The following is an 11279-nucleotide window of genomic DNA, read 5'->3' as shown; positions in this document are numbered from 1 at the left end:
TAAATCTTCACCCAAATCACAATTAAAAAAAAAAAAAAAGTGTTTCAAGATCTATCCTGAAGTACAATGTTGTCACTGATAGGATAATATCTATATACCTGCAAGGAAGACCAGTTAATACTACTATTACTCAAATTTATGCACCAACCACTAAAGACAAAGATAAAGAAATTGAAAACTTTTACCAAATTCTGCAGTCTGAAATTGACCAAACAGGCAATCCAGATGTATTGATTATTACTGGTGATTAGTATGTGAAAGTTGGAAACAAAGAAGAGTCACTGGTAGTTGGAAAATATGGCATTGGTGATAGAAATGATGCTGGAGATCACATGATAGAATTTTGCAAGACCAACAACTCATTCATTGCAAATACATTTTTTCAACAACATAAATGGTGGCTATACACGTGGACCTCGTCAGATGAAATACACAGGAATCACATCTACTACATCTGTGGAAAAAGGAAATGGAGAAGCTCAGTATCTTCAGCCAAAACAAGGCGAGAAGTTTTCTGTGAAACAGACCATCAGTTGTTCATATGTAAGTTCAAGTTGCAGCTGAACACAATTAAAACAAGTCTATGAAAGCCTAAATATGACCTTGATGATATCTCACCTGAATTTGGAGACCATCTAAAGAGTGGATTTGACGTATTGAACACCAGTGAACAAAAACCAGAGGAATTGTGGGATGACATCAAGAAAGTCATACCTAAAGAAAGCAAAATGTCATTAAATAGACAGGAAAGGAAGAAAAGACCAAAACAGATGTCAGAAAAGACTCTGAAATTTGGTCTTGAACGGAGAGTAGCTAAAGCAAATGGAAGAAATAACAAGATAAAAGAGCTGAATAGAAGATTTCAAAGAGCAGCTTGAGAGGGCAAAGTAAATGTGCAAAGACCTGGAGAAACCCGAAAGGGAAGAAGAATGCACTCAGCATTTCTCTAGCTGAAAGAACTGGAAAAAAAAAAAAAAAAATTCAACCCTCAAGTCACAATATTGAAAGATTCTATGGTGAAAATATTGAATGATGCAGGAAGCATCAAAAGGAGATGGAAGGAATACACAGAGTCACTGCACAAAAAAGAATTGGCCAATGTTCATCTATTTCAGGAGGTGGTATATGATCAAGAACCAATGGTTCTGAAGGAAGAAATCAAAGCTGAAATGAAGGAATTGTCAAAAAACAAGGCTCCAAGAATTGACAGAATACCCATTGAAATGTTTCAACATACAGATGCCATGCTGGAGGGACTTACTTGTCTATGCCAAGAAATTTGGAAGATTCCAAAGTTACCTGGCCAATTGACCAGAAGAGATCCATATTTGTACCCATTCCAAAAAAGATGATCTAACAGAATGTGGAAATTATTAAACTACCAGTAATACCACAAACAAACAAATGAACGCCCTGCCATTGAGTTGGATCCGACTCATAGCAACCCCTCCTTGGATTTCCAAGGCAATGTCTCTACGGAAGTAGATTGCCCAACCATCAACACAAGTAAAATTTTGCTGAAGATAATTCAATTGTAGCAGTATATTGACATGGAACTTCCAGAAATACAAGCTAGATTCAGAAAAGGACATGGAATGAGAGTGTCATTGCTGATGTCAAATAGATCTTGGCTGAAAGCAAATAATATCAGAAATATGTTTACTTGTATTTTATTAACTATGCAAAAGCATTCAATTATGTGGATCATAACAAATAATAGATAGCACTGAGAAGAATGGGAATTCCAAAACATTTAATTGTGCTCATGAGGAACCTGTACATAGACCAGGAGGCTGTCATGCAAACAGAACAAGGGGATACTTCATGGTCTAAAATCACGAAGGGTATGCATCAGGGTTATATCCTTTCACCATACTTACTCAATCTGTATGCTAAGCAAATAATCTGAGAAGCTGGACTATATGAAGAAGAGCATTCCATTAGGATTGGAGGAAGAGTCATTAACAACCTGTAATATGCAGACGACACAACCTTGCTTGCTGAAAGTGAAGATGACTTGAAGCACTTTCTGATGAAGATTAAAGATTACAGTCTGCAGTATGGATTATACCTCCACATGAAGCAGGCAAAAATCCTCACAACTGGACCAATAAGCAGAATCACTATAAATGCAGAAAATATTGAAGTTGTCAAAGATTTCATATTACTTCATTCCACAATCAACACCAGTGGATCAGTGGTCAAGAAATCAGACGTTATATTGCATGGGGCAAATCTGCTGCAAAAGACATTTTAAAGTATTGAAGAGCAAAGATGTCTTTATAAAGACTAAGGTGTGCCTAATCCAAGCCATGGTATTTCAGTAACCTCATCTGCAAGTGAAAGCTGGACAATGAAGAAGGAAGACCGAAGAAGAGTTGGTGCCTTTGAATTCTGGTTTTGGTGAAGAATACTGAAAGTACCATGGGCTGCCAGAAGAACTAATAAATCTGTCCTTGAAGAAGTGCAGCCAGAATGCTCTTTGGAAACAAGAATGGCCAGATTTCACCTCACCTACTTTGGTCATGTTGTCAGAAGGGGCCTTTCCTAGAGAAGGATATCATGCTTGGTAAAGTGGAGGGTCAGCAAAAATGGGGAAAACCCTAAGTGAGATGGTTTGACACAGTGACTGCAATGATGGGCTCAGGTATAACAGGGATTGTGAGGATGGCGCACAACTGAGTGGTGTTCCATTTTCTTGAACATAGGGTGGCTATGAGTCAGAGCTGACTTGACTGCAACTAACTAACAACAACAACATCAAAGAAGAAGAGGTAGAAAATAAAGTCATATATTCCAGGCATATAGCAGATGTCAACTTTGCCACTGTGGTGATGGGAGTGTGAGGAGAGGAAGAGCAGCCAGGGAGAAGGCAGATATAAGCAACATGGGAGTTCAGAAACTAGGGTTTAGTATCTTTTATTATTTTAAGTCAGAGAACCACTATTTGATCAGATGTGGCTTCTTCAGGCTTCATTGTATGGTGGGAATCCGTATGCCATGGACTAGTACTCATGGTTATCCTATGTGTGTCAAAATAGAACTGTGCTCTGCAGGATTTTCAGTGGCTGAGTTTTCAGAAGTGATTATCAGGCCTTTCTTCTGCGGCACCTCTGGATGGACCAGAACTTCTAACCTTTCAGTTAGCAGCCAAAACCAAAGTAGAGTGCATTAAATGTTTGTGCCACCTAGGGACTCTATTGTGGGAATATGAAGGATAATGTGTGTGTTGAGAGAGCACAGGTGAAGGAAGTGGAACCGTTGGACCAGATGCTTTCAGAGGGTGGCTTCAGTTGGCAGGAACACATGCATTGTGGTAGTGTCCTTTGTGTTCCTGCTTCTCCTTCCATTGACTTTGACCTCATGATCATGCCCATCCAGTGTATGGATATATGGAAGGTATAGGAGCCTCTGCACACTGAGCTACCATGCCTGAGGTTCATCCCACAATGGGCACCCAGCCAAGAGGCCATTTTATAGTTCTGGATCTGTGGTAGCAGGCAAATGGTAGGTGCTCAGTAAAAGTTTATTCCATGTGGAAAATCCTCCAGATATGCATGTAGATTTCCAAGTTCATGCCTGTGTCTCTGTAGGGAAGTTGGCCAGAGAATGCCGAGAACTCATCATGGTGTCACCAGTTAGGATGGTGCCCCCCCCCAGAACCCCAAGGGCAGCAGGCTGTAGGTCTACATATGTTCATTCTGTCCCCTCCCTTCCTTGCTTATACTCAGGGTAGGGGCGGCAGTGCACCTTGGAAGCTCTAAACTTGCTGTCCTTTGCAGATATGTGCAGTTCCTCAGTGGCCTCCTTTCTGGATCAGTGAAAATGAACACCTCCCCTCTGTTCCTGCATTCTGTCATCTTGCATGGTATCCCCAACTTTGACACAGGTGGAGGTGAGTCATGGAATATGGCCATGGTGCCTGGATTTGCTAACGAAGGCACAATACAATTCCTGGTTTCTAAAATTAAAGCAAGCCTTTCCTCTCCTTCTGTGAGGATGAATAAAATTATGTTCCTCAGTGGTTGTGGTACTTTACTGTGGACCACCACCCCGTGGAGACCAGTGTCTTGATTTGATGAGGCTGACTTGTGCATCAGAGAACATGTGTCCGGTGAGGTGGGTTGGACTGTCCTCTCTGCCCCTGGATCCCTGTGCTGCTAGGCCAGTGGCACCTGTGGGTTGAGAGGAGCCCAGTCATATTGATGACTCTTCTCCTAAGTCATATCAGATACCTCATCTCCTGCTACCACTTTTAAAGTAACCTGATCAGAGAGCACAGAGCAGAAGCCCACAGAGCTATAGCCCATGATTAAGAAGTCTCTCTCCCCTCCAGTCCATTCTTAGCTCTGTCACCTGCAGTGAGTCACTGCCATCAGGTCCCCTGGCCATCCTGGCTAGAGTGGCCTTGCTAAAGTGCATGCTGATTGTGCTGCAGCCTTGCTTAACCATCTGCAATTCCTGGTCATCTCAGGATCAAGGCCAAGGTTAAGTCCACCCTCTCCCAGGACCCCCTTGGTCCCTTTGCATCCCTTGCCTCTAGGATAGCATGTGTAGGGTCCTCACTTTGTCACATCTCTGCTCTTTCCACACTCCTATATGTTCCTTACTACTGGACACTGCCCAGGCTGAAGGTGTCTAATGGCTGATCCACCTCTCTTTCAGTGTGCAGACCCTTTCTGAAGCTCTACCAGGCCTTGCAGCCCGTGTACACGTCAGGAATCTAGTAAGTGTGTTCTGATACTTGAGGGTGGTGAGGTGGGCCTGAGCTACTCTCACAGGGAGAGGGTAGAGGTGAGACTGAGCAGGCAGAGATTCCAGAGAGGAGCAGAAAGAGAACCTAGGCTACCATGCCTTCCCTCACCATTTGGCCTCCCTCCCGGCCCCAAGTGGTATCTTGTCATTGTCACTCTAGACCATCATACATACAAGTGTGCAGGGGCTTCAAGAGAAGAGATGGTCATTTACCATTTGGGAGTGAACATATTGGAAAGAGTCCTGGGACAAAGATTGGTTGCCTTTTTTTCTGTCCCTTTTGGATTTCGGACTATAAGAACCCATATATACTCAGCATTTGTAGGGCTTTCTCAGCTTCTTTATTTATTTATTTAAATTTGATTTTGAAAAAACATTCTATGAGCATGAATGAAGAGCTTATAAAAGTAAAAATATTCTAACCATAGTGCCACCCTTGCAATGGCTCTATAAATGTTGATGACACTGACACTCGCCCTTAGGGTTCTTATAACAGTTGCAGCAGTTTGCATGCTTTAAACCACAGGTCTGTGCTGGGCCAGGTCCCTACAGATCACTGTCCACCCCCAGTAATGCTGGCCTGACTCTCTCTTGCCTGGTTACTTTTTGTACCTTTTTCTATTCATTTCTATAGACTAGACTTTCAGATGTTGGATTATTGAATGAATTAGGTTATGTTGTGTAGTTGCTGAGTTTTCAGTTGTGGTGGTGTTTTTCTCAAAATGTTTTCTTCCCATTACATCATGCACTTTCACATTGATCTATCTTCTCATTTATCCCCAAGTAACATCAGCCCAGAAAACCAAAGCAGAGTCTGCATTGCTATTGAGCCAGCACAGCTTCTTAAGGGGGACGTCATGGTGAGTATTGCCGAATCTGCAGGGGCTATCTGGCCAGGGATGACCACACAGAGGGAAAATCATTTTATCTTAAAATAATATCCCTCCCCACCCTTACCTCTCACCACAATCCTCAAAAGCATAGGAAGAATGGAAAGTTGCCTTAATCATAAGGCATTTGTTAATTTTCTGAGTACAATTATATTGATTAAAGAGACAGAACAAATCTTTCTCCTAGATTCTCTTTTATTGTACATCCATTATGGAAACTTGAAATTAAAGTTCTGACTAAGCCACAGAACATCTAATGGTTCTCATTTCCTAACCATAATTTGCGATCTTAACATGGTAACAGGGCTTTCAGGGTGTAAGTATAGAAATAAAATATTTATTTATCATTATTAGCAAAAGAGGAGCTCTAATAGCATAGTGCCTAAGGTACCTGACTGCCAACCAGAAGGCTGGTGGTTCAAACTCACCAGTCACTCCTCAGAAGGAAGGTAGGACAATCTACTTCCGTTGTGATACCACCTCAGAAACCCAAGGAGGGGTCACAGTGAGTCAGGTTCTACTCAACAGTACATAACAACAACAACAACAACATTAGCAAAAGGGTGAAATGCAGCTAGTATAGTTACAACTTATTTAATGATTAAAACAATGATTTCTCCAGATAATTTTGATTCTTGAGTATTTTGGTTCTTGACTGAGATGATTTTCATTAATTTCCTGTAAAAATTTGAGTTTTAAAATCCTTTGGTAATGGATGGTGAACTTCTCCCTCCCTCATTCTGTAATCTCACAGATACCGAATCACTGAGATACATATAAAGTTGAAGACCCAATGTCCTTAATCATAAAATCAGTGGCTCCTGAGCAAAAATTCCCTCTTCCTATTCCCTCCCGCCATAGCCACTAGCACACCAATAATCTTTAGTTTCTGTGTATTTGCTAATTTCATATAAAAAAAATCATGTAGTAGTGTCCTTTTGTGACTGAATTATTTCACTCGACATAATATTTTCAAGATTCATCCATGTTGTATTGTTTATCAGGACTTCATTTTCCTTCAAGGCTGAGTAGTATTCCATTGTATGTTGTCTTAGGCTGGATTCTCTAGAGGAACAAAACCAGTGAAATATGTGTGTGTGTATGTGTAAATGTAGAGAGAGAGATTTCAAATAAATGGCTCACATAGTTGTGGAAGCTGGTAAATTCTGAATCTATGGGTCAGACATCAGACTGAATTCTTCTCTGGACTCATGTGGTTACAGGGGATGACAAACCCAAAACCAGCAGGTCAGACACAGGCTGCTGGCTCACGGGGTTGCAAGAGCTGATGAATCCTAAAATCTGCAAGTCAGATGGCAGGCTGCTGGCTTAAGTCCCAAGAACCAGAGGTCATAGGATGACAATTTTAATGCTGGATTGAAAGAATGAGAGCTGTGCAAGTATATCCATATATATTGGATGCAGGTCATACATCCCTTTCAATTGATTTGCTACTTACATCTGATCAAAAAGTGGAATTTGATTACATAATATCTGCCAAACCACTGAGAATGATGGCACATAACCTTAACTATCACAGTCCACTCCTCAAACTTGACACTTGTACATATCTCCTTAAACCACACCTAATCTCTAAATAAAGACAATAATAAAGTCATACTCATAGCTAAGTATTACACACTTAGTGATACAAGTACCATGTACAACTGAAAACATACTAGCACTGTTTAGATCTTATATTTTATAAGTAATGGAATAAGGGGAGCTCTGGTGGCATAGTGCCTAAGGCATTTGACTGTTAACTAGAAGACTGGTGGTTCAAACCCACCAGCCACTCCTCGGAAGTAATCTACTTCCGAATAGATGATGCCTCGGAAACCCAAAGAGGGGTTGCTAAGAGTTGGGTCCGACTCAATGGCAGTAAGTTTGGTTTCTTTGGAATGGAATAAGGGAGAGAAGAAAACAAAGATATTTGACACACATACAGACAATATCTCAGATATATTGTGAGTTCTTTTCCAAACAACCACAGTAAAGCAGATATCTCAATAAAGCTAGTCACATGAATTTTTTGTTTTCCCTGTGCATATAAAAGTTATATTTATACTATACTGTAGTCTATTATAAGGAGCTCTGGTGGTGTAGTGGTTAAGGCATTTGGCTGCTAGCCAAAGGTCAGTGGTTTGAACCCACCAGCTGCTCCGTGGAAGAAAGATGAGACAGTCTGCTTCTGTAAAGATTTACAGCCTGGGAAATACAATGGGGTCACTGTGAATCGGAACTGACTCAATGGCAATAAGTTTGGTTTGGTTTCGTAGTCTGTTGTGTGTGTAATAGCATTATGAAAAAGTTTGAAATATTGTGAGAATTACCAAATGTGACACAGAGACATAAAATGAAACCAGGCTTTTGGAAAAATGGCACTGATAGACTTGCTGAACACTGGGTTGTCACCAGCTTTCATTTTGTGAAAAATACAATATCTGCAAAGTGCAATAAATTGAAGCACAATGAAATGAGGTATGCCTGTACATACATAAAAAACAAGGTAAAGATACTAAAAACAGTAACAGTTCTCATTTCTTCATCTGGTCATATGGTCATTGCTTATATTTAGAACTACCTTCTTCCATCACCCATTCCATATTCTCTCTTTGTCTTCAACAAACACCTCAGCTGGTCATGGTTCTTTGCCTGTTGGGGTGACCCAAATCTTCATTTCTAAAAGGTCTGGACTGTTACTAGTCATGTTGGAATTGGGTTGCTCTAATTTTCCATTGATTTACTCACAGGGCATGGTAGTATGTAGAGATATCCTAAGGGATCTCCAAGGACCTCTGCTAAGGCATTTGGTTCCTAACCAAAATGTCAGTACTTTGAACCCGCCAGCTGCACTGTGGGAGAAAGATGAGGCAGTCTACTTTCTTAAAGATTTGCAGTATTGGAAACCTTATATGGTTGCTAGGAGTAGGAATCAACTCAATGACAGTGAGTTTAGTTTGGTTTCGGTAAGGGATCTCCAGATACACTATTCTTTACCTCCATATGTAATATCAATTTTATGCCTCCTTTGTAATCAGGATCAACCACACAAGCCAATATGGTAACAGGAACCCAAAGAGGCCATGTGGAATTCTTTACTTTCAGTTCAGTGGAATCAGTGTTGTGTTTCCTGGTGGGAACATTCCTCTCTTTCAAACTAGACCTCTAGACACAGAGAGCATATGGTCACAGGGACAGGGAAAAAAAAAAATTGCAAGTCAATCACTAAAGGTAATAGTGAATGGTGCCACTCCCATTTCTACCTCTTGATTCCTGGACCCATGAATTCTGGCTGTGGGAGAAAGACACCATTTATTGGATGATGGTTTAGAGGATATATAATCTTCTGGAGAATATTGCCCCAACTCTGCAAAGTATTGCCATGTAGCTGGTGCCATAAATGTGTCTTAAGAAAGGCATTCCATTGTTCTGTTAAACCTGCTTTAGGATGATGGGGAACATCATTAATTCTGTGAGCACAAGCCTATTGCTGTACTTCATTTGCTGTGAAGTGAGTTTCTTGATTTGAAGAAATGCTATGTTTGATACCATGGTGTTGACTAAGGCATTCTGTAAGTTATGGATGGTAGTTTTAGAAGCAGCATTGCATGCAGGAAAGGAAAATCTGTATCTGGAGTAAGTATCTATGCCAATAAGAAGATGCTACCTTTTTCTTGATTTAAGTGGTCCAACGTAATCAATCTGCCATCAGGTTGCAGGCTGAACTCTCTGAGGAATGATGCCATATTGGATACTCTGTATTGGGCTCTGCTAAAGGCAGATTGAACACTTAGCAGTGTCTGTAGCCAAGTTGGCCTTGGTGAGTGAAAATCCATGTTGCTGAGCCCATGCATAACCTTCATTCTTGCCACTATGACAACTTTGTTCATGAGCCCATAGTGCAGTGGCAAGAGTGATTGAGGGAAGAAGCTGACTACAATCCACAGAAAGTATAATCCTATCCACTTGATTGATAAAATCCTTCTTTACTAAGGTCAGCTTTTGGTAAGCATTCATATGAGGCAATAATATCTTCACTTTTTTGGTCCATTCAAAGAGGCCTGTCCACTTGTCCCTTCCCCATACCTTCTTATAATCAATTTTCCAATTATTTTCCTTCTAAGTCCTGACCATCTAGCCAGAGTATTGGCCAGAACCCATGAATCAGTATGTAATCACACATCTGGCCATCTTTCCTTCCAAGCAGAAAAAATAACCTGATGTACTGCTTAAGTTTTACCCACTGGGAGGATTTCCCTTTACCACTGTCCTTCAGGGAGGTCCCAGAATGGGCTGCAATGCTGCCACTGTCCACTTCTAAGTAGTGCCTACATATCTCACAGAACCATGCATTAGTGTTCTCTTCCTGATTGTAAGGAACTCCTCATGAGGCTATAGGTGCAGACTGGGAGACAGAAGTTAATGTAACAGGAATGGAAATCATGGACATTTAGGCAACTTCCTCATGTAAGTTATTTATACTTTCAGGTCCTCCTCAAGCCTAATCTTTTATATAACATTTCCATTTAGTAATGGAGTGCTACTGTATACTTCTGACTTTATGCCTCTATATAACACACAGGTCATGATGGACAGCTCAAGCTGCATCATGACATGGTGGCCCATGTCCCTTCATTCATTCTCTACTAAGAATGAATTCATTCAGTCTCTACTAAGGACCAGTAACAAGCTAAAAGCTGTTTTTTCAAAACCAGAGTAGTTATCTGTAAAGTATAACAGAGCTTTACTCCAAATCCCAAGGGTCTGCACGGTGATTCACTAATAGAGGCCTGCCAAAGACTCCAGACAGTATCTCTATCTGTCACTGACACTTCCTGCAACATTGGATCAGATGGATCATATGGCCAAAGTGGCAGAGAGACTTTCATGTCAGCCTGAACCTATTGTGGAACCTTCTCTTTTTCTGGGCACTGCTCAAACCAGCAACTTTTTGAGTCACTTGATATATACATAGGCTGGAGTTGCACACCGAAATAAGGGATATGTTACCTCCAAAATCCAAAGAGGCCTACTAGGCATTGTGCCTCCTTTTTAGTTGTGTGTGTGGGGCAAATGTAATAACTTATCCTTCACTTTAGAAGGACTATTTCAATATTAGTGGTTACTATTTCACCACAGGACCCTTAGAAATTTCACTGAGGGGGAAGATGCCTGAATTTTTGTCATATTAACTTATCCTCTAGCACACAAATGTCTTACCAATAAGACTAGAGTTATTACTACTCTACCTTAGTAGGTCCAATCAGCATAATGTCATCACTGTGACATTTTTTGGAAGGGAAAGGCAGTCAGGGTCCCTAAGGACTAAATTATGACATAGTGCTGTTGAGTTGATATACTCCTGAGGTAGAAGAGTGACGTTGTGTTGCTGGCTTTGCCAGCTGATGCCAAACTACTTCTGGTGACCCTCCAAAATCAGAATGGGGAAAAAGGCATTGACCAGACCAATAGCTACATACCAGGTACCAAGATGCTGTTGCTGTTGTTGCTGTTGTGTGCCGTCGAGTCGGCCCCGACTCATAGCGACCTCTCCTTGGGTTTCCGAGGCAGTATCACTATGGAAGTAGATTGCCCCATCTTCCTTCCAAGGAGTGGCTGGTGGGTTTGAAC

The 11279-nt window shown here is 41.1% G+C and overlaps 1 protein-coding gene across 1 annotated transcript in view; it reads left to right on the top strand.

The window, feature by feature from the left end:
* The window catches only part of TNS3 (tensin 3), a 290262-nt gene that overhangs the window by 25418 nt on the left and 253565 nt on the right, over positions 1 to 11279 (top strand). Inside the window, exons 6-8 of the mRNA XM_042781438.1 lie at positions 3783 to 3895; positions 4666 to 4726; positions 5540 to 5615. Of these exons, the coding sequence (XP_042637372.1) occupies positions 3783 to 3895; positions 4666 to 4726; positions 5540 to 5615 (250 nt within the window). The remainder of the gene's footprint in view (positions 1 to 3782; positions 3896 to 4665; positions 4727 to 5539; positions 5616 to 11279) is intronic.

This window comes from Orycteropus afer, unplaced genomic scaffold (assembly GCF_000298275.1).
Source record: "Orycteropus afer afer isolate SDZICR_OR568_19922 unplaced genomic scaffold, OryAfe1.0 scaffold00121, whole genome shotgun sequence".
Taxonomy (NCBI): domain Eukaryota; kingdom Metazoa; phylum Chordata; class Mammalia; order Tubulidentata; family Orycteropodidae; genus Orycteropus; species Orycteropus afer.
Note: the sequence above shows the minus strand (reverse complement) of the source record. Positions and strands in the feature narration are given on the sequence as shown.